A 27,192-nucleotide genomic window follows, 5' to 3' on the forward strand; every position below is an offset into this window, starting at 1 on the left:
CATTCCCTCTTTCACCAATTTATTGAAAAGAGCAATCAAATCCGGGTCCGGCGTAATCCAATAAGGGGGTCACATGCCGATCCATACCATAGCCACTGTCCCAGTCAATGAAGAACAGAATGTTCCCCATTGGCTGGGAGAGCAATGCAGTGGCCTGAGCTAACATCATGAGGTCAGCCCAGGTCACTGCAGGGCATGACGAGTGCTGCTGTCAAGAGGTTAGATGAGATCATTACCTGAAGTGACGATCTCCTGCTCTGCTGACGTCAGCGCTGTCACTGACTTCTATGCCCGCCGCGTTCTCAGCAGTATCACGAGAGCCTGTGATGTCACCGCTAGTGACAGTCTCGGGCCACCCGCGAGACGGGCATAGACGCCAGTGACGGTGGTGACGTTAGGAGATCGTCACAGCAGGTAATGATCTCATCTCACCTCCTGACAGCAGCGCTCGGCATCCCCGCGGCTGCCAGCACTGCAGCGTGACAAGCTGCTGACACTGCGGGCAGACACTGACACTGCTGTGCTGCAGCGGCAGGGCTGGAGCGGGACACAGACTGCACGGGTACCGGAGGTCACACGGAAGGGCTTCTGTGCGGCGTCCAGGGAGTGTGACGTGTGTGTTTATTCTGCTCCGCTTCCTCTTCTGTCATAATGATATCACTTCCTGCAAAACCGCAGGCAGTGATAAGCATTACCGCAGGTAAATCGCGGCTATACCGGGGGTATACCGCACATCATTTGCTAGCTGCGGTATACCCCCGGTATTTCGCGATTACATTACAGTGAATGGAGTGAAATACCCCAGGTACCTGCGGAAAAGAAGTGACATGCACATTTTCTCAAGAAATTTTCTCAAGAAATTCTGCTCAAAGAATTTTCTTGAGAAAAAAACGCAGCGTGCGCACAGCTATTTTTTTCCCCATAGGTTTTGCTGGGAAATGTCTGCAGAAAAATTTCAAACATTTCTCAAGAAATTTCCGCAGCAAAACCGCAGGTAAAACCGCAGTGTGCACATAGGGCCTAATGGTCAATATGAATGAGAATAGGCCATGCTCTAAAGGGTGCTTTACATGCTGCGACATCACTAACGATATATATGATATCGGGGTCACGGTCTTTGTGACGCACATCCGGCGTCGTTAGCGACATCGCAGCGTGTGACAGCTAGGAACGATGATCAATGATCGCAAAAACGTCAAAAATCGTTGACACGTTGCTCCGAATAATAATGTCGTTGGTGTTTCATTCTGCAGGTTGTTCATCGTTCCTGTGGCATCACACATCGCTGTGTGTGACACCGCAGGAACGACGAACATCATCCTACCTGTGTCCATTTGAAAGGAGGAAGGAATACCTCCCCACCTCGGGTGGCATGTGCCAGCCGCTCATCTCCTCCCCTCCTCTTCTACTGGGCAGCCGTTTTGTGACGCCGCTGTGACGCCGAACGCAACTTCCCCTTGAAGGAGGAATTGTTCGGCAGCAAGAGCGACGTCGCCGAACAGGTATGTGCGTGTGACGCTGTCGTAGCGATATTGTTCGCTACCTCAGCGATAACCACATGTCGCACGAACGACGGGGGCGGGTGCTATCGCTCACGACATCGCTAGCAATTGCTAGCAATGTCGCAGTGTGTAAAGCACCATTTAGTCTCACTGATCAGACACATAGTTTTTAAAATGGATGTGTGTATAGATCAGTGAAACTCTATGGATCTGTGTGCAATCCAAGAAAAAAAACTGACAGCACGGGGACATGTAAGGTTACGTTCTCACTATGAGCTCGATCTCAAGCCATGGCGACATGATGGATGAGCATGCAAACCTAGATAGGTCTACCATGCTTTTCTCCACCTAGATAGGTCCACCATAGGTTCACAAGGGCATTCTTCCCCTAGATAGGTCCACCAGGGTCTTTTCCATCTAGATAGGTCCACCAGGGTCTTCTCCCCCTAGATAGGTCCACCAAGGTCTTTTCCATCTAGATAGGTCTACTAGGGTCTTTTCCGCCTATATAGGTCTACTAGGGTCTTTTCCGCCTATATAGGTCCACTAGAAACTTCTCTGCCTAGATAGTTCCACCAGGGCTTCTCTGCCTAGATAGTTCCACTAAGGATCTTCTCCGCCTAGATAGGTCTACCAGGGTCTTGTCCGCCTAGATAGGTCCACCATGGTCTTCTCTGCCTAGATAGGTCCATCAGGGTCTTCTCCGCCTAGATAGGTCCACCAGTGTCTTCTCTGCCTAGATAGGTCCACCAGGGTCTTCTCTGCCTAGAAAGGTCCACATTGGTCTTCTCTGCCTAGATAGGTCCACCAGGGTCTTCTCCGCCTGGAAAGATCCACCATTGTCTTCTCTGCCTAGATAGGTCCACCAGGGTCTTCTCCACCTAGAAAGGTCCACCAGAGTCTTCTCCACCTAGTGCATGAGGGATACAGTGCAACCAAAACCAATGCAAATTGCAGATTGGCATGGTTTTCAGCAGGATTGAAGCTAAAAGCAGTTTAATTGTTAATGGTTGTGCTTTAAACTGCTGCAAAACTGCAAAAAAGAACAACAATTTTTTGCAAATCTTTTTGTATATGACTTAAAAAACAAAATCATAGGAACTATAGTGTTTTGCATTGGTAATCCAGGCCTAAGCTGCACAGAGCTGAGCAAGACAGTAAAAAATAAAATATTTCGGAAATCGCATGTATACAGATCTAGCTACCGTTCTTTACTTTATTTTTAAACTCTGAAAAACCCTTCCTTTTCTCCTTACAGTGATATAACTTGTTCATTATATTGAAAACTAACTTATAAGCTCTCGGTTAAATAATAGCTATTGAGTAAATGGTAGGAAGAAAGAGAGTGATCCATTTATGTGGCTTTTATGGTTTAATATGTTTTACCTATTCAGAGGTGCAGCCAAAAACCTCATAGCAAAGCTGCCGTAATTTCCAGTAACACGATGTGTGGTTTTGGGTCTATGTGTAGCTATGACCGTATATGAGATAAGCCAGAAATGTTTTGTCGCAAATTGTGATTCTGTCGTCACGTTATGTATATTGTTGTCAACTCTCGTTTCCTTTCTATTTACAGGCAGAAATCCTTAGCATGCTCAGCCACAGAAATATCATCCAATTTTATGGAGCAGTACTTGAACCGCCAAATTATTGTATTGTTACAGGTAAGAATAATATCTGTGTTTTTGAAAATATGTCAGTTCATGTTGTCGTAGTAAAAAAAAATTACATTTTATCAATTCTGCCTACTGTGGTGACACTTACAGTACAGACCAAAAGTTTGGACACACCTTCTCATTCAAAGAGTTTTCTTTATTTTCATGACTCTAAAAATTGTAGATTCACATTGAAGGTATCAAAACTATGATTGAAAATATCTGGAATGAAATACTTAACAAAAAGTGTGAAACAACTGAAAATATGTCTTATATTCTAGGTTCTTCAAAGTAGCCACCTTTTGCTTTGATTACTGCTTTGCACACTTTTGGCATTCTCTTGATGAGCTTCAAGAGGTAGTCACCGGAAATGGTTTTCCAACAGTCTTGAAGGAGTTCCCAGAGATGCTTAGCACTTGTTGGCCCTTTTGCCTTCACTCTGCGGTCCAGCTCACCCCAAACCATCTCGATTGGGTTCAGGTCTGGTGACTGTGGAGACCAGGTCATCTGGCGTAGCACCCCATCACTCTCCTTCTTAGTCAAATAGCCCTTACATAGCCTGGAGGTGTGTTTGGGGTCATTGTCCTGTTGAAAAATAAATGATGGTCCAACTAAACGCAAACCAGATGGAATATCATGCCGCTGCAAGATGCTGTGGTAGCCATGCTGGTTCTGTATGCCTTCAATTTTGAATAAATCCCAAACAGTGTCACCAGCAAAGCACCCCCACACCATCACACCTCCTCCTCCATGCTTCACGGTGGGAACCAGCCATGTAGAGTCCATCCGTTCACCTTTTCTACAAAGACATGGTGGTTGGATCCAAAGATCTCAAATTTGGACTCATCAGACCAAAGCACAGATTTCCACTGGTCTAATGTCCATTCCTTGTGTTCTTTAGCCCAAACAAGTCTCGTCTGCTTGTTGTCTGTCCTTAGCAGTGGTTTGCTAGCAGCTATTTTACCATGAAGGCCTGCTGCACAAAGTCTCCTCTTAATAGTTGTTCTAGAGATGAGAAGGTGTGTCCAAACTTTTGGTCGGTACTGTACATTATCCTCCTCTTTATAGTCTCCTATGTAACCTAATATGTTATATATTATAATACAATATAGGAGCTGTGCAATCATCATCAGTAACTGTTATTGAAGTTTTTGTTTTTGTGTGTATGGTACATTTTGTGGAATTTCATTAAACAGAAGTGAGCATAAAGTCATGTAATTCCTAAGGGGTTACTACAGATAAAGGATAACTTTCAATACTGGAAATAACCCTTTATACAGTTAAAACCAGACTGTTCATATTTTTGTCAGTGGTCAAACTTACAAAATCAGCAAGGGGTCAAATAGTTATTTCCGTCACTGTATATTCTCTTTAATATATCTTTTAAACAGCATCTTGTTGACAGAATCCACAATTGCAATAGAGTTTATGTTTATCAAGGTTTTTTTAAGACCTATATAATGATGACTTATCCTTACGATAGGTCATCAATATCAGAGCAGTTTGGGTCTGACACTAGGCACCCCCATAAAAAAAGAAACTGTTGGTGCCAGGTTTTAAACCCCAACAGAACTTACATTGATAATCTATCCTAGGAATAAGTCATAAATATAGAATCCATGGAAAGAGCCTTTAACCCCTTCACGACCGACCTATTTCTCGCTTTCCGTTTTTGTTTTTTTTTGCCATTCTTTTTTTGAGAGACGTAACTTTTTTATTTTTCAGTCAATATGGTCATGTGAGGGCTCATTTTTTGCGGAACGAGCTGTACTTTTAAATGAAACCATACGTTTTACCATATAGTATACTGGAAAACGGCAAAAATAAAAATCCAAATGCGGAAAAATTGCAAAAAAAGTGCGATAGCACAATTGTATTTGAGATATTTTATTCACTGTGTTCACTATATGGTAAAACTGATGTGTGGGTGTGATGCATTAGGTCGATGAGAGTTCGTAGACACAAAACATGTACAAGTTTACTTTTATATAAAGGGTTAAAAAAATCAGAAGTTTATCCGAAAAAAGGGGCATACGTTTTACGCCATCTTCCGTGACCTGTAGCGTTGTCATTTTTCGGGATCTATGGCTCAGTGACAACTTATTTTTTGTGTTAGCAAATGCTACGTTTTGATCGCCTGTTATTGCATTTTGCGCAAAATTTGTGGCGACCAAAAAACGTAATTTTGGCATTTGGAATTTTTTTGCCGCTACGCTGTTTACCAATCAGATTAATTGATTTTATATTTTGATAGATTGGGCATTTCTGAACGCGGCAATACCAAATGTGTGTATATGTTTTATTTTTTTAACCCTTTAATTTTCAATGGGGCGGAAGGGGGGTGATTTGAACTTATATGTTTGGTTTTTTTTATTATTTTTTAAATTTTTTTTTTTATTTTACTAGTCCCCCTAGGGGGCTATATGGATCAAGAATCCGATCGCTCTGCCATATCTGCTGATCACAGCTACACAGCTGTAAACAGCAGATATGCTCATTTTCTGCCTTACTCAGCTCCGGGCCGGGTGAAACCGAAAGTAATAAATGTGAGCAACAGGAGTCATCACATGACCCTTTGCTACTATGACAACCACCGGAAGTCACGTGATCACGTCACGTGATTTCCGGTATCGGCCGGTGAGTAAATGTTTACCGCCGATGCGATTATAATGGCGCTGTCACATATTGACAGTGCCATTTAAGGGGTTAAACGGCACGAGCAGATAACAATTCTGGTCGTGCCTGGCAGGCACACATCTCAGCTGTGAAAATCAGCTGAGATGTGAGCCGATCGCGGCAAGGTGCCAGCAGCAGACCGCAGGCAGTAACTCTATGACTCTATGCCCATGGTCGTTAAGGGGTTAATATCTAAAGTAATACTCACTATATAATCAGTAAAAATAAGAGAGAACACTAATAATAATAGTAATATATAATGAAATAATGATGCAACTTTTAATGTTATTCTGATTGCAAACCTAATGTAAAGGGGATATTTCCTTGCCATGCACTCACTGATTTCATGTCCACACCACATGCCATAATGTCTCTTATGTAGGTGCATGTCCCATCCCTGGGTCCCGCACCTATAATAAAAGCAGGAATTTGATTACCCAAATTGGCAAAAAATGCAGGTATCTGCAGAAAAGAAGTGACATGCTCATTCTTTTTCTCAAGAAATTCTGCAGAAAGAATGTTCTTGAGAAAAAAAACGCAGTGCGCGCACAGCTATTTTTTTTCCATAGGTTTTGCTGGGGAATGTCTGCAGAAAGATTACAACCATTTTCTCAAGAAATTTCTGTAGGAAAAACGCAAATAAAACGCGGGTAAAAACGCAGTGTGTGAACAAGGCTTAAGAGCAATCCCCAGGCTAGCAGAAATTAACTCCTGCTAGACTGATCACTAATAAGCTCACAACTGGTCGACGCCTGAGTCTGACTGTGCTACTCAAAAGCACCAGGGAAACCATAGTGTGACGTATCACTCTGCAGTGTGAACAGGGTCAGAAGACACAGGGTCAGAAGACACCATGACACTTGGTGAGTTTAGAGCTGAACACTGTGTGACAATTAAGAGTGAAAGATCAATCCAGGAGGAGAAAGAAGCAAATTTCTCTGATAAGATATATTACAAAGCTGCGTATTTTTATACATTCTATAGATTTTTAAAATAAAAATTAAAACAACGGTTACTCTTGAAGTGTCAAGACTGTAACAGTGTCTTCATTTTTCAGTAAGATTTCTATTTTCTCCATTAATAACCCTTGCATGCATGATGAAGCATAAAAGAGTAACACATCAGATAACTGCAACTTGCTTGAATTGTCTTGTAGACATTACAAAAAAGTGGAGGTCGTTTATACAATGTAACTCCCCTAATCCCTTTGCTTATTAATGTACCATGAATTCCCCTATCCCTGTATATAAATATAATTTTCTGGCGTTTTCTGAATAATAACAGAGGTATTACTACTTCTCAGTTTGCTTTTTCTTCCCATTGAGTGGATAGAAACGTTTCAGCTAGTTATTACATGGTATTACAGTGAATTACCCATAAGACAATTAAGTATTTACAGGAAAACTGTATTCTGTGAACATATTCTTTTCGTGTTAGTTTATACATAGAAGGCTGGATAGGATATATTTATGTACTGGCGTTACCTGTGGATATCAGTGCGGTCGCTCTGTTTACTTTTAAACAATATAAAAAATATATAAATGCAGAAACATCTCGTTGTGAACAAACCTGGTTGGAGAAGCTTTTTCTGCCAAGGACCATTTGGATATTTCTCCTATCATAGAATCATAGAATGGTGGAGTTGGAAGGGACCTCATGGGCCATTGGGTCCAACCCCCTGCGAGTGCAGGCTTTCCTAAATCATCCCAGCTATATGTTTATCCAGTTGCTGCTTGAAGATTTCCATTGATGGAGAGCTCACCACCTCCCGTGGTCGCCTGTTCCACTCTCTGACTGCCCTCAATACCTCCCGTGGTCGCCTGTTCCACTCCCTGACTGCCCTCACTACCTCCCGTGGTCGCCTGTTTCACTCCCTGACTGTCCTCACTGTCAGAAAGTTTTTCCTAATGTCTAATCTGAATCTCCTTCCTTTAAGTTTCCTCGCATTGCTTCGTGTACTTCCTTGTGCTAATGAGAATAGGGTGGCTCCCTCTGCACTGTGACTAAGTTTCAGATATTTGTAGACCACTATTAAGTCTCTTCTCAGCCTTCTCTTTTTCAAACTAAACATCCCTAGTTCTTTTAGCCGTTCTTCATATGACATGGTTTGCAGGCCTTCTATCATCTTGGTTGCTCTTCTCTGGACTTGCTGCAATATATCGATGTCTTTCTTGAATTGGGGTGCCCAGAACTGTACATAGTATTCCAGGTGGGGTCTGACCAGGGCAGAGTATAGGGGAATAATCACCTCTCTTGATCTAGATTCTCTGCTTGTCTTGATACATGCCAGAATTTTGTTGGCCTTTTTAGCTGCAGCTCTGCATGGTGACAGGTTCCCTTTAACGTACCTCCAGTGTGGTGGTCTGAGCTGCTTCACCTTGGTGCTGCTGTGATGTCTAGTGATATTGATCATGTTGCTTCTCTCAACTACTTTTCCAGGATTGCGTCAGTCCAGAGCAATTACCTCTTTGTGATCATAAGTTTTGTAAAGAACTTGCATCAGTAAATTGTTAACAACACAGATGTCTATTACACTGCATGTCTCCTCACAGTGGGAAATTCATCACTGCTCACTTTACATTTATAGAACTCAAGCAGTTGGAGGTCTGCAGTATACATCACATAGAAAACACTGAGACTGCTGTATACATCACATCAGAGACAATGACACTGCTGTATATACATCACATAGGAGATTCTGGGGCTGAAGCATTTACATCACATAAAAGACACTAGGACTTCTGTATATACAGCACATCACATAGGAGATGCTGGGCCTGCTGTATATACATCACATAAGAGATGCTTGAGCTGAAGTATATACATCACAAAAGAGACACTTGGGCTAAAGCATGTACATACCATAAGAGATGCTGGGACTGGTGTATATACATCACATAGGAGAATGCTGGGGCAGGAGCATAGACATCACATATTGTAGGAGATGCTAGGGTGGGAGCATATACATCACATAGGAGATGGTGGGGCTAGAGCATATACATCACACTGGATGCTGGGGCTGAAGCATATATTTCCCAAGAGATGTGGGGCTGCAGTATATACATTACAAGTGAAGCTGTAACTGCAGTATATATATCACAGGAATAACTGGGGGCATATATACATCACAGAAGAGGCTAATACATATAGATCACAGGAGAGGCTGGTGGATATACATCACAGGAGAGGCTGGTGCATATATATCACAGGAGAGGCTATTGCATATACATCACAGGAGAGGCTGGTGCCTATACATCACAGGAGAGGCTGGTGCATATACATCACAGGAGAGGCTGGTGTATATACATCACAGGAGAGGCTGGCGCATATACATCACAGGAGAGGCTGGTGCATATACATCACAGGAGAGGCTGGTGCATATACATCACAGGAGAGGCTGGTGCATATACATCACAGGAGAGGCTGGTGCATATACATCACAGGAGATGCTTGGGCACATACATCACAGGAAATGCTGGGGCCATATACTGTACATCACTGGGGCATATACATCACAAGGGACACTTGGGGGATATACATCACTGCGAAGGCTGGAGCATGTATATCACAGGGGATGCTGGAGCATATAAATCACTGGAAAATCTGGGGGTATATACATCATTGGGAAGGCTGGGGCATATATATCACAGGGGATGATTAAGGTTCTAGAGCCTCTATGTTTCATGGGACATTGTAGACTGCAGATTGAGTGGATCCAGGGTGTGTCAGAGTTTGTAACCCTTTTCTTTCTTTTATCTTGTAAGCTGTTTTGACCCCCAGTGATCTGATACTGATGACTTCTCCTAAGAATTGGTCAATAATATTAAAGTGCTGGAAAACATTTTTTTTTTTTACTATATTTTAGTCCCCATATGAGAGTTCTACATCTCAGGATGCAAATGTAATCAAATTGTAACCTATTTTCCTCGATTGTCCCTAATCTGTACCATATAAAATGGATATTTTTTTGTAATTTTAAGAAAAATGGTAATTTACCCATCTTGTTTTTCATTATATATATATTCATTGATTTTTGGAGGGTTATTTTTAAATCTCTTATCTCTTGAGCAAACTTCCAGGTTAATATTGGTTTACAGATATAGCAGATAGCCAGCAATATGTTGTAGCTGAGCTGATTAGCAGTAAGTAAACAATGCTGATATAAGCATAGGCGCCCGCTCTGTCCCTGGGTTATTCCTTCTCGTCTCAGAAAAGATCCTATATGTGCGTACATGGGGTATGATTTTTTTATCCACTGAATCAAAGCTGCACAATAATACAGTAATAGTGGTAGCTGGCTTAAGCTACAGTATAGTAGCATTTAGAAGATATAGAGGTTGATACTGTGGCGCCCCTGACCTGGTCAGGCACCACTGAGTACTGCATCCATGCTGGGGACAGTACAATACAGGTAATCCAGAAGGCTGACCGAGGTGTGACTACACAGGCGCATAGTGATCAGGTCTCACACATGTACCTTTGAGAGGACCCCTGGGGATCCCAGGAGGGGGCAAAGCCTTCACCTCCACTTGAGGAGTGGAGGGGGCGAAGCCTCCATCTCCACTCAAGGGGTGTGGTAGAGAGCCTGGTTGCTAGGTGGCGTAGGCAAGAACAGGAGAGGAGGAGCAGTGAGCCGGTTTAGTGTGCAGTCCGGGGAGAGCAGACGTGAGGAGCAGACCCCTGGGGCTGTGACAGTCTAACAGCGTCCGCGCAGTGACTACCGACGGGGGAGAACGGTCACCTAGTAGTGCTACCCGAAATCCATCTTCAGCTAAAGAGAGAGCAACGGAGTGGGAAGTAAGGAGACTGCTAGGGAGTTACCAGGCCCAAACGGGTAGCAGGTCCCAGTGCAGGGATAGATCCACCTTTCCTTGCCAAACCTGCATGAGGGGGCAATTCATACCCCCAAGACCACACTACAGAGTCCGCAGCCACATAGCCACAGTTAGGGCCCATAGTTCACAGGAGGCAAGCAGCCGGAGTGTCCTGGTCCAGGCTACAAGCAAACGGGCCAAAACGAAGGGGAGAGAGGCACCAGCAACTTCCCTGGGTGACCCCCATAGGGACTAAAAGTCGGGGTTACCCCAAAACGTAAAGGGCTAAGGAAGGCGAGTCGGTAGCCACCCTCACCAGTCAGCCTGAAGGACACCTGGTTCCAGCCTGGTTCATCCCAGCTACGCCCGGGTTACTCACCCTGCCATCTTCAGTGAGTAAAACCCCTGAAAGACCTTCTGCTTGTGTGGAGTTATTCTGCGCCTTGTGGTTCTACACATCTACACAGGGTCCTGGGGCTTGCCTCACTCTCAGGAGGCTATTACAACTGACTGCACCCACCATCAGCCCCAGGCGTCCCTCAATCTGCAGTGGCGGTCCCCACTGACCGCAATTCTGAGAGTGGCGTCACGACAATCCTAGATAGAAGATTTCCTACCTGTGACAGGATCCAGCTGCGTGGAGTCCCTGAAGGTAATGCACCGACACAACACTGGAGGGGCTTCACAATACTTGTTGTCGATCCTCCATGTTCTGAGACTCTCCCTGAATGCTCAGAATAGGGGCAGACAATAACATACCATTGGTGCAACCTATGCAGCCACCCCAGGGGCCCTTGACGTAAGGGGGCCCATTTATCGCTCCAAAGCAGGTGCAATTTTACATTTTATGAGCTCTTGGGCTGCAAAGGGCCCATATATTCTTCTTGCACAGGGGCCCTTTTCTGTCTGTGTCCATCAGTGGCTCAGAACATCGCTCACAGCGCCTATACACATCTTTATGTGCATGCTCGTAGAGGAGCGGATTACGTATGTCTGATGAACTGTGCACTTTAGAGCAGTATTTTTGAGCATCAAGAGTATGTTTGAAACTCTACAACATATGAAAATCCATGCCAAATGATAGGCATCTTTTTACCTTTATAAAAATCATACCTGTATTGTCCCAAATTCCTTGGTTTGCTTTCTAGAAATTGTTATTTCTTCACATGTGCTAATGAGGTGCTCAGTGCACTATGGCTATGGCCAAGCAATTTTTTACAATTTTTTTCCCACCTACCATATTTTTCGGACTATAAGAACCACAAGACCACAAGATGCACCTGGGTTTTAAAGGAGGAAAATAGGAATTAAAAATTGAAGAAAAAAAATGTGGCCATGGTGCACTGTTATGGGGGGATCTGCTGCTGACACTGTTATGGGGGTAATGTCTCCCAATTCTGTATTATTGTCCCCAATCCTGGGCCCTTTTCAGGGCTATGTGTCCCTATTTCCAAGTGCATATGTCCTCCATCCTGGTATATATGTTCCCCATCTTTGTCCCATCCTAATATATATGATCCACATCTTAGTCTCATCCTGGCATATATGGCTCTCATTCTGATATAAATGTTCCCATCCTGGTATATGTTTCCTCATCCAAATCTATATGTCCTTTATCCTGGTATATATGTTCCCCATCTTTGTCCCATCCTGATATATATGATCCCCATCTTGAGCTCATCCTGCTATATGGCTCTCATTTTGGTATATATGTCCCCATCCTGGTATATATGGCCCTCATCCTGGGCCCATTCTGGTATTCATATTACTCATCCTGGTCTATATGATTCCCATCCTGGTATATATGACCCCCATCCTGGGCCCATCCTGGTATATATGATCCCCATTCTGGTATATGTGTTCCCATCCAGATCTATATAATCTTCATCCTGGTATATATGTTCCCCATCTTTGTCCCATCCTGATATATATGATCCCCATCTTGAGCTCATCCTGGTATATATGGCTCTCATCCTGGTATATATGATCCCCATTCTGGTATATGTGTTCCCATCCAGATCTATATAATCTTCATCCTGGTATATATGTTCCCCATCTTTGTCCCATCCTGATATATATGATCCCCATCTTGAGCTCATCCTGGTATATATGGCCCTCATCCTGGGCACATTCTAGTATTCATATCACTCATCCTGGTTTATATGATTCCCATTCTGGTATATATGACTCCCATTCTGGTATATATGACCCCCATCCTGGTATTTATGTCCCCCATCATGGGCCCATTCTGGTATTTAAGTCCCCATCCTGGTATATATGTCTCCATCCTAGTTTATATCCTGGTATATATGGCCCCCATCCTGGGCCCATCCTGGTATATATGATCCCCATTCTGGTATATGTGTTCCCATCCAGATCTATATAATCTTCATCCTGGTATATATGTTCCCCATCTTTGTCCCATCCTGATATATATGATCCCCATCTTGAGCTCATCCTGGTATATATGGCTCTCATCCTGGTATATATGATCCCCATTCTGGTATATGTGTTCCCATCCAGATCTATATAATCTTCATCCTGGTATATATGTTCCCCATCTTTGTCCCATCCTGATATATATGATCCCCATCTTGAGCTCATCCTGGTATATATGGCCCTCATCCTGGGCACATTCTAGTATTCATATCACTCATCCTGGTTTATATGATTCCCATTCTGGTATATATGACTCCCATTCTGGTATATATGACCCCCATCCTGGTATTTATGTCCCCCATCATGGGCCCATTCTGGTATTTAAGTCCCCATCCTGGTATATATGTCTCCATCCTAGTTTATATCCTGGTATATATGGCCCTCATCCTGGGCCCATCCTGGTATATATGATTTCCATCCTGGCATATCTGATGATCATCCTGATATATATGATCCCCATCTTGATATATATGATCCCCATCATAGGCCAATCTTGGTATATATGCCTCCCATCATGCCACACACATAAACAAAATAAGCGATTATACTCAGCATCTCTTCGCCCCCCGAAGCTTCTTTTGATGTCAGCTAGGCTAGTTTCACACTTGCGTTGTTTTCTTTCAATTGCAATCCGCCGTTTTGGAAAACAGCGGAATCCGTTAACGGATTCCGCTGCTTCCCATAGACTTGTATGGACGACGGATTGCGAGTGATGGACCTGCGTTGCTTCCTGCTGGCCGACGCTGCGTTGCTTCCGCCGGGCGGAAGGAACGCAGCATGTAACTTTTTTGAGCAGCGGAATCCTTAGGATTTCACTGCGCATGCTCTCTCTGGCTCCCTGCACACGTAACCAGGGTACACATCGGGTTACTAAGCAAAGCGCTTTGCCTAGTTACCCGATATTTACCCTGGCTACGTGTGCAAGGAGCCAGCGCTAAGCGGTGTACGCTGGTAACCAAGGTAAATATCGGGTAACCAAGCCAAGTGCTTTGCTTAGTTACCCGATATTTACCTTGGCTACGTGTGCAGGGAGCCTGACACTTCCCCACTCGGCTTCACCCCCTCCCGAACTCCGCATGTGCGCGCGCACACACACACACACACTCACCTGTCCCCATCGATGCAGTCCCCGTGGCACTGACGTCCTCAGCGCCATGGCCCCGCTCAGCTCCACCCACTCCACACTCCGCCCCCCCCCGCACACATTGTTGGTGGCTGAACGATCAGCTGATCACCCGGCGACGGCCTGCTGTGAGCGATCAGCTGATCACCCGGCAGCCGGGTGATCAGCTGATCGTTCACAATAGTCTGCCGCCGGTAAAACTGTAAAGAAGAAAAAAAAAACAGATTCTGTTGTTTTGTACAATCCGTTGTATCAGTTGTGCCACTATATGCAACACATCCGTTGCATCCATCACACAACGCAATGCAACGGATGTCGTTCAACGCAAGTGTGAAACTAGCCTAAGGGACTTCAGAGTGTAAGCGATGCAGTGCGTGATATAAGTGCCATGTGTCCCCAATTACAAGTGGTCAGTTGCAAGAATATTCACTGCTCTCTCATCAGAGATTATGGGAGTGGGGAAAAGTGAATATTCATTCTCTTTAATAGCGAAAACACATGATCATCCAATTGCTGCCTCTTATGACCATGTTTCTGCCTCCTGTGATCCGCTTCTCAACCGCTGCCACCCCAAAAACGATAGCCAGGTACATCCGTACAATAAGACACCCCGCCCATTTTCCTCCCAAAAATTTTTGGGAAAAAGATACGTCTTATAGTCTGAAAAATACAGTACATCTCCGAACTTCTCTTCTCTGATTAGTACTGCTGGCTTTACAAAACCAAGTGCTGTCTCCATCGAAATCTTGTGCATACGTCAGTTGTCAGAGTCATAGTATAGAAAGCAGTAAGACCTCAGAAGAAAGGTTTTTTTCTGCAACATTTCAGTAGACATAGTGCTGACTTTTGTAAAGTTCCGCAGCGCTTTACAGAAAATATCATCACTGTCCCGAATGGGACTCATGATCTACATTCCCTATCAGTATATGTTTGGAGTGTGGAAGGAAAGCCACAAAAACACGGGGAGAACAGACAAACTCCTTGCAGATGTTGACCCTGGTGGTATTTGAACCCAGGACCCCACTCATGTAAAATAAGAGTGCTAACCACTGAGGTGCCGTGCCATACATATAGATGGTAAAGTGCGCCAAAACGTTCCACATGCAGGGTTCATAGAGAACCACATTAGCATATTTCAATAATGAACAATTTCTAGGAAATTACCCAACAGATTTCGACTCTACAGGAATTATTTTGTAAGGTCAAAGTCCCCTACAAGGTACTGTGCTGGGTTTCACCACTCATCATGTCCTGACAAACTCCTATTAATCATTAATGGAAAGACTAAAGATGCCGTTATACTTTAAATAGCTGTTGATTCTTCCGAACTTCCCCAATTACACATGTACACTCAGGCATACGGACAGTGCATGTGTTCTCAATGGGGATGACCATTCGCTGGCTGTTTTTTTTCCATGTTAGCAAAAGATTGTGCATTTTGAAATCCAGCATGATCAATCATTATTCCAAGATCTATCATCAGGAGAGAGACAGGACACCCTTGCACATTTGAAAACCAATTGGTTCCATCAAGATCGGTGTTACAGGGGGGACTGGTGGATTAGGATAAAGTGGTGTATTCCCAATCGCCAGTCAGGGCCCACCGTGCTCCAGATGGTAATGGAGATGTGTGCAGGGAACACATCAGGCCGGATGGTGACCAGGTATTGTTGACCAAGAAGACCGCTGCGACAGCGCCCTGTCGGCCACATGTGTCAGACACGACAGGCCGAGCGGTCCTTTGATTAGCATTTCTGGTCACTACTCGAATGGCCACGTGTGTAGAGGACACATCAGGCCAAGGGATCACACCAGTAGCGTTGACTGGTAAGCCAAGGAGGATAATAGGTTCACACACCCAATCCTGGAACACCCTGTTAACTCCACAGGGGTTCTGGAAAATGCTGTCCGTGCGCGTAGAGGGCACTCTCGGACAGGTGACGCAGCAGGTATGCTGTCCGTGTGCGTAGAGAACACAACCGGACAAGTAACGCAACAGGTATGCTGTCCGTGTGCATAGGAGGCACGAACAGACAGGTGACACAGCAGCCGCAGTCCAGTTAACGCCACTGGACTGCTATAGCACAACTGGAACGGTAGCAAGGAAGCACGGCGCCTGACCCTGATACCCTGATGTGCCCAGCCACGAATCTTGGCGTGACAGGCACCGTTCGCCTAGCCCTACCTACCACTTCCAACAAAGCTTATGCCACCATGAACTCTAAATGAAGACTGCGCACCTCCATGTTGTCTCCAGCCCCTTTTATAACCTGGGTCCACCCCAAACCTAAGGTGGAACCACCAAGGTCCAATAGCAGAGTGCTATGTCATCAGCGACGTCACCAGCGGCCTATCCGGAACCGCCACGTCATTGATGACCTCATGGCAGCCACGCCCCAAACACTTCACCAGTTATCGTCTGAGGACCAATGGTGAGGTGCCAGATCATAGGGGCGGGCCTCTGCGAGCCAGTTCGGAGTGGCCACGTCATCAGGACACCTGACACCCTCTGCCCTATCAGGACTTGCCACCTCACAGACATGCTCAGTGAGGTCCTTACCGGACCTAGCCTCTGATGCACTAAGTGCCTGAGCATGCTCAGTAGCCTGCACAACCGACTCAGAAATCAGACTATCTGCCTGAGCATGCTCAGTAGGCACATCCCAGAACTTAGACACAGCACGAAGTCCAAGTACCTGTGCAAAGTGGCTGTTAGGATTAATTGTGGGAGCATGCTCAGTAGCCTGAACCAAGGACTTAGCCTCAGAAATGGCACTATCAGGCTGAGCATGCTCACTAGGCAAAACACCGGGCTTAGACTCTGGCTGGGGTAAATCGGCGCACGCATGCGCACTAACCGCCTCTCCACACTTAGACGTGGTGGAAGGAGCTGCCAACTGGACGACCCGAGGCAAGGCCAAGAACGGCAGCCAGCGCCTGGGCGCAACAGGAACCGCAGCAGGCTGCTTGAGGCTATGGCGGCGCCGGTTCGTAACAATCGGCTTGTTTAACCGACGTATCTAATGTGTATGGGCACCAATACTGTAATTTTCATTCAAATGGAGGGATATATCAAGAATGCCCAATAGTTACGTGAAAGGCTTGGGTACTCTCTATCTGTGCCAAGAAGTTCTAAGATAGTCATTGCCCTTGAATTGCTTTTTTCTTTGCACGTATTTATAGGAAAGTACTATCACACTAGGTACGGAGAAGTACCAAACGAATGGTGAAAGGGATGGGAAACCCTATGTCTAGGAAGGGGGAGAAGATGACCCATGACCAAACCTACCGCTGGTTCCTGGGGTCTCTCACCACCCTAGATAGGTTCCGCACTTATGCGCCAAGCTAGATACCTGACCCTAGGCATCCCTAGTGCTGGAACCTAAATAGGAAACAGGCAGATGAGCTCTTCTGTCAACCCAACTAAATACTAGAGAAGACAGAAGAAGGACACACAGGGAAAAAGGGGATGAACTACTTATCCACAGATGGCACAGGCAGAAGTTCAGCACTTTCAGAAACAATACTACAGATGAGTGCAAGCCACCTGCTTGCATCTGGAGCTTGAATGAACTGAATATCACTAGCACAAGTCCAGGGAAAATGAGAGTATTTAAACCCAAGGGGAAATACAGATGATTAGCAGATGAATGGAAGAAGAGCTCATCTGGGTCTTAAAGGGAAAAGGGTGAAACCCAGCAGAGGAGGTACCTGGTACACTGAATACTGACAGCAGGAACAATAGAAAGTCAGAAAGCATTTTGCATATCCAATCACTGTGACCTTCTATTGCCGGACACCACAGGACTGTCTGTCACCCGTGACACACCCGTGACATGTACATGTTTTACTATTTTTAATTTTGGCCTCTCCTTGGTTGTGACTCGGTCACCATCTCTAGCTTAGGCCGATTTCACACATCCTGTTCTCACATCAGAAAATCCGGCCTGACCGCTGGGTCTTCTGTCCTCAGCTAACCTCTTCATAGGCATATATGAGGCAATTAGCTGAGGACCAGAGACATTGCAATTGTGCAGAGTCTTCTGATACGAGAACGTTTGCTCTTATCTGCATTTAAAACTAGTAGTTTATATATGTACTGCTTTTTCTGTTCTTTAAAATCTTCATGCTTTACACTGCAGCTCTGCTTGAGCTGATTTTTCAAGAATAGAAAAATAATAAGCTAACAAGTAAATATTTGAAGCAGTTTGTTTCTACCCCAAAAAGTGATGTGAACAGCTTGCTCAAAAATGCAGAAGCTTATAATACAAAAAAGTGTCTAATATGTGGGATGATCTGGTCCAGGAAAAAATATACATAGACGTTTGGGGATTTCTGCGACTGTTTTAATATTAAAAAATATTAAATTGAAATTTATTACATTTTACCAATAGTTTGATCTCCCCTTTATTATTTCTCATGATGCCAATGACAGTATACCATGACTGCAGAAATGTGACTATAAGTGGAAGATCAGCCGATCAGAGCGCCATCACCCTTAAGGCCACTTTACACGATGTCGCCAGCGATCGCACCCGCCCCGTCGTTTGTGCGTCACGGGCAAATCGCTGTCCGTGGTGCACAATATCGCTAGGAGGCGTCAAACGGACTTACCTTCCTAGCGACGTCGCTGTGGGCTGCAAACAACCTCTTTTTTAAGGGGGCGGTTCATGCGGCGTCACAGCGACGTCACACAGCAGGCCACCAATAGAAGCGAAGGGGCGGAGAGCAGCCGCATTGACGTAACTCCCACCTCGTTGCCGGAGGATGCAGGAACGCAGGGTGTCACACGTAGCGATGTGTGCTGCCTCAGGAATGATGAACAACCTGCGCCCAAAATGAGCAACGATATTTGGGAAAGTAACGATGTGTCAACGATCAACGATTTGGTGAGTATTTCTGATCGTTAGCGGTCGCTCGTAGATGTCACACGCCGCGACGTCGCTAACGAGGCCGGATGTGCGTCACAAATTCCGTGACCCCAACGATATCTCATTAGCGATGTAGTTGCGTGTAAAGCGGCCTTTACTGTCCTCACCGCAGATTACATGATCATATAAAAATAACAATCCCTTTAAGTAACCATCTCCGGCTGTGACCAAGTGATCCCTGACAGGCAGAGCATTGATGAGCGCTGTGGCAGCTGGAGAATCCGTACAAGATAAAGACACCCAGAATATGGAGAAGAATTTCCAGGACTTCATTTTTAGGTTCTCACAATCACCACCTTGGGGCTGTTGTATTGATGAATTTGGGCAATTTTTACAGGTCTCTTTGGTTGGCATTTCTCTTTAATTAGTGACATTTTGTACTTGTTTTTTATTTTCCAGTGGAGGAAATTGTCAAACTAAATAAAAATGCTATATCTAAAGCATGTTGCTTCTTAAAAATTAAAAAAAAAATGGCAGTATTCCCAAAAAAACTATAAAAATGCCACAAATCAAGTCCCCCCAGTATTTTATTATATATACACTTTGTAGCTGCAGCATTAAAAGTAAATTTTGCGCATGCGTGCGGCTCATTTCAACCAGTGTGTTGATAGGGCATTGTTTCCACAGACTAGTCAGCTCTCTTTCCATGTTATCACACCCCTTATGGGCATGATAACATGATTTCCACAAGCCGGTGACACTGCCAGGTAATGGAAATCTCGTGCGCATGGGCACAACTCATTTTGGTCGTGTCAGTGTGCCTTTCAGTCGATGGGGCATTGTTTTCGTAGACTAGTCTGGCCTCTATCTTTATCACTCCCCTGCGGGCATGATAACATGATTTCCACAAGCCGGTGTCACTGCCAGGTAATGGAAATCTTGCGCATGCACATGGCTCATTGTGGCTGTGTCAGTGCACCTCAGAAGTAGGATGTACGCTTACCGGCTTCATTAGCCAAACTGCACATGACCAGAAGTTCAGAAGCCATCTTCTGAAGTCCCAGTCATACGCAACGCGCCCTCTGAAGCCAGGAAGCGTCCACCCTGCTTCTAAGCTTCAAATCTTCTGTATAGACAAAGATCCAATGAACCAAGACTGGACTATTATATTCCATCAAAAGTCCATTGCAGTAAGGTGCTTCAATTTTATTGAGAAGTCTATTGGGTTGTCCGAGCACCACAAACTGAAATCTACGACATAAATGAGGAGGTGTAGGTTTCTGCTAAAATTTATACCAATTTTTCATGTGCTTTGTGCAAATTTGTCATCAATTAGTTAGCTATTTTCGCTCTCTTTAAACCCTGCCTACTTTTTTTTTTTGCAAAAAATGTAAAAAACAAATTGTATAAAGCAAGAGTATAACAAAATTAGCATTTTTTTTTTTACAGAAATTTAGCACAAATAATTTAATAAATATCCCCCAATGGAAATGCAAAAATTGGGAGGAGCTTAGCTATTATATTAGTACAAACCTTTAAATATTTGCAAAAATGAGTAAATACTGATTGTAGGCCACAATGGCCAAGCATACTCTTTCTATTTCTTTTTTCCAGTTTAGGTTAGAAACCAAAATCTGATTGTTTTTCTATGGAATATTACAATATTACTGTTTTAAGAGTACATTCTGTGTATGTCTCACTGTTATCTACAGCATACATCACTTAGCAATATATTGAAATCATTTTTGAATATTATTTTACAGATTTCTGATTTAAAAAAAGTAAAGTGAAATTTCCTTTTGTAGATAAATCTGCACCCTGGTGTAGTGGACATATAATAGTAGCTTTTTGATTTAGTACTAGTTATGTTTTGTAGGGTTGTCAGATAGTATTTCTAAACCCATGACGGATCTGATTGGGCTAGACAATTCTGGGGCTGGTCCAAAATATACAATGTATCAGATTTACAGATTGCTGGGATTACCATTACTTTTACTGCAAATTTGGCAGTTGGTCATGGAAGACGAGTTCTCAAATATGAGTTGTCGAAAATAGGAACAAAATGAGAATTTCGTCATAGCCAAAAGTCCTCTCTAATTTCTCTTATCTCCTTATTCTCTGCATATCTGTCAGGTTTCCAGGCAGTGTAACGTTGTGTTCATATCTGCACTGGAAACTCCATTTGGAGCTTTTGGAGTTAAGGCCCCGTTACACACAATGACATCACTAACGAGATGTCGCTGGGGTCACGGAATTCGTGATGCACATCCAGCCTCGTTATCGATGTCGTTGTGTGTGACACGTACGAGCGACCACTCACCACATCGTTGATCGTTGACACGTTGTTCATTATCAAAATATTGTTGCTGGTTCAGGACGCAGGTTGTTCGTTGTTCCTGAGGCAGCACACATCGCTACGTCTGACACCCCGGGAACGACGATCAACAGCGTTCTTGCGTCCACCGGCAACGAGGTGGGAGTGAAATTCATGCGGCTGGTCTCCGCCCCTCCGCTTCTATTGGTTACCTGCTGTGTGATGTTGCTGTGACGTCGCACGAACCGCCCCTTTAGAAAAGAGGTTGTACGCCGGCCACAGCGACGTTGTTAGGCAGGTAAGTACGTGTGACGCGTACCTCCGATATTGTTCACCACGGGCAGCGATTTGCCCGTGACGCAGAAATGACAGGGGCAGGTACGAGCGCTAGCGATGTCGCAGCGTGTAAAGCGCCCTTTACTTCTAGACAAAATGGTGCAACTAAACTCCATAACGGAAACCCAACTGACTTCATTATAGCGAGTGAGGCCCATTGAGTGACGCTGGCTTCTTTCATGAAATTTATCTGTGACCACAAAAATAGCAGCGTTCTATTACCACCTGTCCTAGGGTGCAGGGTTTTCCACCCTTATCCTGCCTCTTCTGTCTTATTCTAGGCATGTAGAGCCCCTCCTGGTAGGTGTAGAGGTCAAGCGAAGATAGCAGGACAATTGCTCACAAAACAAGGAGGGTGTTTTAAACTAAACATCAAATTGTACAGAAAAAAATAATTTAACTCGACTGGCAAGAATTTTATTTGCGTTCTCTTTTAATTAGCAGATCTTCTCAGGACCCAGCTAAAATCATCAAATGTCCATTGTAATGTATGTGGTCAGCTGGAGATTCTATCTTGTGTTTTTATACTTTTAAGCAAAATCATTATTTTGGGATTTTGTGTCTATGCCAAGTTTTATTTTCTCCCCTAAATGGACATATCACCAGGCTTTCCCCATATAAAGTATGGCCAGCACCTGTAAACCATTCAGCATTCTAGAATGCGGTGCATATGTCCACAATCCGCTCTTCAAAGCAAAAAAATAGCTTGTATTACACTCACCTATGGGGCAGTCCATTCTGATGAGCACCTCTGGTCTTAATCCATCGTTTCCTCTCTTGTAGTGATCGCCGTCCTCTTTTACGGCTTCGTGTAGATCAGTGTTCCCTAACTCCAGTCCTTAAGGCCCACCAACAGTGCAAGTTTTCAGGATTTCTTTAGAATTGCATGGGTGTTGGAATTATCACCTGTGCAGATGATTAAATATCACCTGTGCAATGCTAAGGAAATCCTGAAAACATCCACTGTTTTTGGGCCTTGAGGACTTGAGTTGGGGAACCCTCATGTAGATGACACTATGGTCTTACGTCATTCACACAGTGTCCTCCATCGTGCTCCTGCAGAGGACAGAGGAACGTATTGTAGTGTTCATGCGCTGGCGCTCTTTGGCCTTTCCCCACCCCCCTAGCTCATTACAGGAAGGAATTTTTCTAAAAATGAATATGGAAAGGTGATAACTGTTTGAATACTGGGAGTTCGGCTGCTGTGACCCTCACCATTCAAGAGCATCATGGGCCCTAAGTCCTTTGCATGAATAGAGTGGTAGTGAGCATGTGTGACCACGACTCACTTTACTGCCTACAGGAGTGTTGGTCGCACATGCTCACTACCGTTCCATTCACACAAGGGATTTTGGGCTCATGGTTCTTGGCTTCGGTGTGGGTCTCAGCATCCGGACCTCGAGCTATCATACATTTTTCATGCATCCTGTGAATATGTTATAAATGTTGATTATAATACAACTGGGCGGTACGGTGGCTCAGTGGTGAGCACTGCAGTCTTGCAGCGCTGTGGTCCTGGGTTCAAATCCCACCAAGGACACCATCTGCAAGGAGTTTGTATGTTCTCCCTGTGTTTGCGTGGGTTTCCTCCGGGTTCTCCGGTTTCCTCCCACACTCCAAAGACATACAGATAGGGACTCTAGATTGTGAGCCCCAATGGGGACAGTATTGCCAATGTATGTAAAGCGCTGTGGAATTAATAGTGCTATATAAATGAATGCTATTATTATTAACTGCTTTTAAGAAACTTTGACATTTCTTTTTAGAAATGTTTGCTATATACAACTTATATTCAGCAGTAAGGTGAAGGCCGACAAAGATGGATTAGGCGACACAAGATGATCTGTATTCTGTGTTTTCTCTGAATTTGCACTCTTCTCTCTTCAGAATATGCTGGTGGTGGATCTTTATACGACTACATCAATAGCAACAGAAGCGAAGACATGGACATGGAACACATTATGGCTTGGGCAACTGACGTAGCTAAAGGTAATACATGAAATAATTCACACGTTTGCTCATGTGTTAGGTTTTAACATGGGGGGGAGTATGCATAATTAGGTAAGTCAATTTCTGACCCTTTATGACGGATTCAGTCTTTACAAATAATCCCTACAGATCACTTTTAGGTGAGCAAAATGATTTGCAGGACCGTGTTCTGTAGTCCACATTGGTATTCCAAATCAGTCCGACTAGGGTTGTGCAAACTTCCCAATACTGTAGGGTCAGCATCCTTGATACCTGTTCTGTTTACTAGACCGCCAAAATATCATGATGTGGACACTGCTCTAGGGTCTTGCAAATCATTTTGCTCAACTCTAGTGATAACTGTTAGATTGGTATAGACCCGGCAGTTGGGATCCCCACCAATTAACAGGAGTTGGTTGAGTGCAAGTTGCACTTGCTCCCTTCCTCTCTATTTAAGTCTACAGCACTGAAGAATTTAGCTGGGCTCAGTCTAGTATTTTGGGTCTTAAAGGGAACCTGTCAGGTCCTGTATGTACCTAGAACCAACACCAGTTCTGGGTGAATATTGCTACTTCCTGCCTAGCAGTCTCAGCCTATAGTAGCATAGATAAAGGGATCTTTAGAAAAAGTATTACTTTATGATATGCTAATCAGGGCGTTGACTAGTCACAAGGGCGTCAGTTCCTTTGGCTAGTCGGCCCCCTTAGCATGTTTGTACGCCCTTGTGGGTGTGCTAACATGCTAATGAATGCACAGCGCCAGAGGCATGGTCGCTCTCACCTCTGCTGCCACTTTTTTTTGTCTCAGAGCGCATGATCGGAACGTCCCTAGTTCTTCCTATCTTGTGCATTACACCAGTTTAAAGCTGGGATGTGTACACCTGGCTTCATAGTGCATATGACCGGACGTCCAGTACTTCTGATCATGCACACTGAGTCAAAATCCAGCATTGGGTGCGGTGGCAGCAGGTGAGCAAGACCATGCCTCTGTTGCTGCGCATTCATTAGCATGTTAGCACACCCACAGAGGTGTGCTTACATGCTAAGAGGGCCGACTAGCCAAGGGAATTAACGCCCTTGCGACTAGTCCCTGGCCTCATTAGCATATCATAAAGGATCTTTAGAAATACTTTTCCTAACGATCTCTTTATCTATGCTATTAGATACAGGGACAGTTAGGCAGGGATTAGCAATATGCACCCAGAATTGCTCATGGTTCTGGGTGCATACAGGCCTGACAAGTTCCCTTTAAGGAAATCTACAGTTACACAGCACCCAGTCAGGTAAATAGTTGACCATGTACTTCAAGGTTGTATCATCCTTCTGAGTGGGAGCAGCCCTACCTCATGGCCTCTAGTCTTGGCTAACAGAGATGACTACCCCTTTAATTAGATATCTGTTTCATGTTTTGTGCAACGTATTACGGTTTCCATAATTTCCAGGCTATTAGAAAAGTGCTATAGTGACGACAAGGCATCGAATTTCTAGAATGGCATAGTCTAAGAATCTTCTACTATGGTAGGATACTGTCAGTTGGCTTCCAGCATAGCAAATTGAGAATATTTTTTCTCTCTGTCTATTTTTTTTAACTCACGGTTCAGCTTATACGGTGTATTGTTTTAGCTTCGTACTATTTTTGGGAGACTTTTGACAGTAGAGAGACGGCTTCTCTGTATTGTATGTTCCTGCCAATAGTTGAGCTTAGTTGATAGTGTTGCCCTTTGTCTGACTTTTCTAAAACAAACAAATGAAAGGCTTGTTCTTCCTCAATTTCCTGAAATGAAAATGTCTGTATATAGAAAGTGTGTGTGTTTGAAGTTTTTTGTTCCCTTGCCATGGAAATACTACAGACTGTACCCAAATACCAGACCATTCATTCATCTTCAACCGTTATGTTCTAGAACCTCTTTTACTGTTTAGGCAATTTTAGATTATTTAGTATTTTGATGATAGATCTTTGTTCCCAAATATGTGAAAATTTGTGTATTTAGAGGTAATGAAATTGTTTGATAGACTCTCCGCAAAGTGAGGCAGAGGGGAGTTGCCTCTTCCTGGTTAAAGTGGGTGATAAGAAAGGGGTTTCCTTATCTTGGACTTTTATGGCATATTCACAAGACATGACGTGACTCAGAAAACATGGCCCTGTCTTACGCTGATGGGAATGAATAGATGGCTGCATAGGTGCTGTTCACTTCATCATAAAATGTTTGAAGATGAAAAACACCCAACAAAATGCCTTTTTCTGAATCAATAGGAGCGGTGGGGTAGTAGTTCTTTAATTTGCATTTGTGTTGGTGTGAGGGGGTGTCCAGCAGAATATATTCCATGTTTTACAACGTTTCTCTGCTGGTGAACCAGAGCTGATTGGAACCAGATAGAAAGGAGTATGTTTCCTCAAAGGAAGGATTAGCAGGATGCTACGAGTCAGCTGACAACTGTGGCGCATTTGCAAAGTATAAAAGTCCAAACTGGCAACTAGAAGGTGCAGTTGGCACCAATACTACCCGGGGAAAGGACGTACCCAAAGCGGGTCCATGTAGTCTACATTGGGAACATCTGGAGGTGTGTTGAAACAAAGAAAAACCTAAGTTCTACAGTCATCCAAGGAACCTTAAGACTGAACATCGAATTCCGTCACCACAGGAACCCGCAGACCGAGCACCCCATTCCATCGACAAGGAATCTAAAAACCAAACATTCCATTTCATTGCCGAGGAACCTAAAAACCATACACCCCATTCCATTGACAAGGAACCTAAAGACCGAACACCACCATCAGAAGGAGACCAGACTACAATGTCAAACACCGAAGGCAGAGTGCTGAATATCACTTCCGGAGGAGGATTAGACTATGAGGACAATTCCTGAAGCTGTACTACTAAGGACCAAAGACAGAAAGATGGTCTTGTCCGAGCGCAACACAGGAGGGAGAGGACCACCAAGTGGTTTCGCGAACTTATTATTGGGCTACACATTTTGAGCATGGTCCATCCACTTCATCAGGCAGATATACAAATACAATCACATGACGTTTTATAGACCATTTGTGACATGTGAATGTATTTGTATCCTTATATCCTGCACTTTACGTTGCACAATATACCAGGTCTGTGAGTCATGCACTACCTCCACAGTTCCCCCACTACACATAACACAGTATATCAGTTCCCTGAGTCATGCACACCCCTTAGATCCTGCACCAGAGTTCATCACTGTATCAGGTTTGTTCGGATCTTTGTGCCTCTGAGAGTAGAGATGAATGAACCTGAGGTTCGAGGTTTGGGTTCGGAAATCAACTTCCAAAAAAAAACAAGTTTGGGTTTGAAGTTGGAGTGAATTATGAGTTCAAACCACTCAAGCGAGCAGTGCTGTGCTTGGGTTTGAGTGATGCTCGGCACTGTGCGAACCGCGTGCAGTTTTTGAACGGCTCACACTGAGGGTAAAATCAGCATGATCAGATGCAGTGTGCATACACAACAAAAAAATTTGAAAACC

The 27,192-nt window shown here is 44.2% G+C and overlaps 1 protein-coding gene across 4 annotated transcripts in view; it reads left to right on the plus strand.

The window, feature by feature from the left end:
* The window catches only part of MAP3K20 (mitogen-activated protein kinase kinase kinase 20), a 276,975-nt gene that overhangs the window by 90,181 nt on the left and 159,602 nt on the right, over window positions 1–27,192 (plus strand). For all 4 annotated transcript variants that reach the window (XM_075317342.1, XM_075317345.1, XM_075317346.1 and 1 more), the window contains exons 3-4: window positions 3,079–3,166; window positions 23,618–23,719. In XM_075317342.1, coding sequence (XP_075173457.1) covers window positions 3,079–3,166; window positions 23,618–23,719 — 190 coding nt within the window. The remainder of the gene's footprint in view (window positions 1–3,078; window positions 3,167–23,617; window positions 23,720–27,192) is intronic.

Source organism: Anomaloglossus baeobatrachus, chromosome 7 (genome assembly GCF_048569485.1).
Source record: "Anomaloglossus baeobatrachus isolate aAnoBae1 chromosome 7, aAnoBae1.hap1, whole genome shotgun sequence".
NCBI classification, from domain to species: Eukaryota; Metazoa; Chordata; class Amphibia; order Anura; family Aromobatidae; genus Anomaloglossus; species Anomaloglossus baeobatrachus.